Genomic DNA, 3870 nt, shown 5'->3' on the forward strand with positions numbered 1-3870 from the left:
GTTGTCTGTTTCTTTGTGGGTTTCTTTCAATAATTTTAAAATTCGGCTGTTTTGTCCATGTAAAAGCTTTGTCTTTTCTCATATTTCGTTTTTCTTAGCCTTAAACATCGAGGCCAGGTTGGATGGGGCTCTGAGCAAGCTGTTCTAGTGGAAGGTGTCCCTGCCCATGGCAGGGGGGTGGAACCACATTATCTCCAAGGCCCCTTCCAATCCAAACCATTCCATGATTAAATGTCTGATTACAGTTGTACAGAACTAAACTCCATGACCAAGGGAAACAGAGTCCTAAGGCAAAGCACATGTCAGGAGTCACATTTATAGCACAGAGATGAGTTCCCCCATTCAGAAGGTCACCAACCCCATTCCTCAGGGCTCAGGCAGGGGAATAAATGTAAAGTGCTGAATTACACAACACATGAGGCAAAAGTGTCTCAGAGAGTCAGAGAACACACAGCTCCTGTGCTATTCAGAGTAAGGAAGACTGTGCAGTACTTTCTGTACAGCCTCCTTCTATGTTTGGTTTCTCTGCATCAGCAGCTTCTGATCATTTTTTTTTTTTTTGCTGTTGGTATTTATGTTTTATTCCCCGTGGGCACATCTGGACAAGATGTGGGTGTTGATAGTACAACAATACAACAATACAACAATAATCTACTTCCAGGATCATGGTAGATGGATTTTTTTCATTATAGTGCCTGAAGAGCCGTGGAGTGAAGCAGAAAGGCACCTTCTGCCAGTACAGCGCTGGAGCTTGTTCCTACCATGCGATTGTATAATTCTTCTTGATTTCAGACTCAGCAGTTTGCTGATGACACAAAGCAAACCAAGGGTGATCTTTTATAGCCAGTTTAAGCATCATGATATGAAGCTCGATAGCTCCGGCCATATGGAGACACATTTCCACCCAGACGTGTCCTGAGTGTGTCAGAGGATGCTCTCTTGGGTTTGACTCTCACTTAAAGAACTTGCTAAGAGCTCTACATTGTCGTGAGATAAGTCAGTTTGGACCATTTCTTCCATTTACTTACGATTTTCTCACCATCTCTCTTCTCTCCTCTCCCCTCCCTCCCCTCCCTGTCGCTGTTGTTCTCTCCCTGTAGAGCTCTCCGTCAGCCTCCTTGCAGTGATAGTTATTGTGTGTGGCCTGGCCCTGGTGGCAGTGTTTCTGTTTCTCTTTTGGAAGCTGTGCTGGGTTCCCTGGAGGAACAAGGCCCTCTCCTCTAACCTGGCCGTGCTGCGGGGCGAGGCAGGCTGCGCCAAGGACGGCATGGCAGACAAGCTCAAGGACACGGGGGCCATCAGCTTCCTGGAGGCAGCGGTGAAGATCAGCCACACGTCCCCAGACATCCCTGCAGAGGTCCAGATGTCCATGAAGGACCACATCATGCGGCGCACGCGGATCCAGAGGCAAACCACGGAGCCGGCGTCTTCCACCAGGTGAGCCAGGGCTTGGGATGCTCGGAAGGGATGAGGTCAGAGCTCCTCGGGGTCTGCAGCTTCCTCTCGAGGGGCAGTGGAGGGGAGCACTGATCTCTGTGAGTAGTGACAGAACCTGAGGGAATGGCTGGAGCTGTGTCAGGGGTTGGATCTCAGCGGAAGGTTCTTCCCCCAGAGGGTGGTTGGCACTGAACAGGCTCCCCAGGGCAGTGGGCACAGCCCCAAGGCTGCCAGAGCTCCAGGAGTGTTTGGACAACGCTCTCAGGTGGGATTGTTTGGGTGTCCTGTGCAGGGCCAGGAGTTGGACTGGATGATCTTTGTGGTTCCCTTCAAACTCAGGATATTCTGTGATTCTGTGATTCTGCTCAGCAGGGACAAGGTGCTCAGCAGTGATGGGGTGCTCAGCAGGGACACTGCTCTGTGAGCAGCTGGACAGGCAGGAGGATTGCTGAATGAAGCTGGAGGTTCAGGTACCATCAGGGAGGCTAAAGAAAGCACCTACACTCTGGATTACTGTCCCAAGATTGGCCATTAACCAATTAATGTGTTAAGACTGGCTTACCGTGGGCCTTTTTAAAAAATCAGGGATTCAAGCCCTGTTACTGTGACTTGACCTCATTGTGTCAAGTCACCCGCATGCTTTGGCCACTTTAATTTTGTTCCAACATGAGAGGCAGGCTGAAGTATCAATGATGTGCTCTGTCAGACAGAATTAGACCTTTTGGCTCGCTCTCGCTGCCGTGGCTCCGAGCAGGAACAATTAGATCAGCAGAATTGATGTATCGCTCAGTGCACAAGCTCAGAACCAGCTGCGCCCGGTGCTTGTGCCCATCTCCATCTCAGCCAGGGAGAGAGACATCAAATATCCTCAGGAAACGGAGAAAGGCTGCACAAACCTTGGGACACCTTCTGGGCAGGAATACTGAGCAGAGGTTTCAATCAGATGTGAGGAAGGAGTTCTTTGCTCGGAGGCTGGGGAGGACCTGGTGCAGATTGCCCAGAGGAGCTGTGGTTGCCCCAGCCCGGGGAGTGCCCAAGGCAAGGTTGGACGGGGCTTGGAGCAACCTGGGCTAGCGGAAGGTGGAAAAAGATGGGCTTTAAGGTCTCTTTAAAACACAAACCATCCTGTGATTCTATGAAATGCAGTAGCTCTCCTTGACACAGGAGGCGGTGAAACGGGGACAGGAAGGGGTGATGGCAGGGTCCTGGCTGTGCCCCAGCACTTCTGTTTGCTTTGCTGGCCATGCCTGTGGTGTGAGAGGGAGAGCAACTGTGAAAACAGACACTGCTCAGAAAATTGGCTGCATTTCTGCAGAACTGGTGAGGCACCGACCGCAGCCTCCTGTTTGACGTCGCTGGAGTTAAATCACCGCGGCGCCACCTGCAATCGTGCCACACGCTCTTTCATTTATCCACACGGCTCCTTGGACTGCTGCTTCCCTCCCTGCACGCACGTGATCATTCTGTTTTTATTGCACTTCTCCAACAGAGGAGGAAAAAAAAAAAAAACACAAAACCTCAGCCTGTCTGAACTAGGACAAACAAAGTGGGACTCGGCTGTACGTGGGCAGGTCTCAAACCCACTTTCTCCTTGGCAGGTTCCTCTGATTCACAGCCCAGCCTTATTCCTCCGAGGAACCTGCCAAGGAGAGCACCACGTACCACCAAAAGCTAATGCTCTGGCTGCACCAGTTCTTGGTTTGGTTAAGTAACTCCACAAACTGCTCTTGTAAACACCAGATAATCTGAAATAATGCCGTGAGTCCACAGAAAGCTTTTATGCTTTGCTTAGATAAAGCTTTGCTTACACGCAGCTCCACTTGTGCTGGAGGGGAGCTCAAGGCAAGAGATGATTCCTGACAAGGTTGTGCCCTCCTCCCTGTCAGCAATTATCTATCAGTTTCTGATGAGTCTGTTAGAAAAGACTGGAAGCAGCAATACCCAGCAAAGTCAATTGGATGGGGCTTGGAGCAACCTGGTCTGGTGGAAGGTGTCCCTGCCCATGGCAGGGGGTAGAATGAGATGAGCTTTAAGGTCTCATCCTTCCAACCCAAACCATTCTGGGATTCTACAGATAAAACCTCACCTTCTGAACTGGTCATGCTCACAAAGAAAAAAAAAAAAAAAAAAGGTGTTTTTTTTTGCCTGAGAGAACTTGGTGTCAGTATCCTGGAAGTGAAAGGACTGAGGGTGGGAAAAGTCTGGGTTGGTTTTGGTCTGGTTAAGGAGTTGTCAGGGCTCATCTGTTCAACTTTGGGCTGTGACTTGTGCAACCGGTGAAAAAATGCAGCTTGTTGCAAATACTCAGGAATTTAAAAGATTTGCTGGATGGGTTCCTTCAAGCTTTTTGGAGGTGTTCCCCTCAGCGTTCAGTCTCCACAACACACACGTGATTTCTGTGCTGAGGTCGGGAGGACCAGCCGAACCCCTTCT

General features: G+C 50.0%; 1 protein-coding gene across 1 annotated transcript in view; it reads left to right on the top strand.

The window, feature by feature from the left end:
- SYT6 (synaptotagmin 6) overlaps positions 1 to 3870 on the top strand; it is a 34574-nt gene that overhangs the window by 17165 nt on the left and 13539 nt on the right. Inside the window, exon 2 of the mRNA XM_027897398.1 lies at positions 1101 to 1437. Within this exon, the coding sequence (XP_027753199.1) occupies positions 1101 to 1437 (337 nt within the window). The remainder of the gene's footprint in view (positions 1 to 1100; positions 1438 to 3870) is intronic.

Source organism: Empidonax traillii, unplaced genomic scaffold (genome assembly GCF_003031625.1).
Source record: "Empidonax traillii isolate 1590-97213 ecotype Southwest subspecies unplaced genomic scaffold, ASM303162v1 scaffold541:size654180, whole genome shotgun sequence".
NCBI lineage: Eukaryota > Metazoa > Chordata > Aves > Passeriformes > Tyrannidae > Empidonax > Empidonax traillii.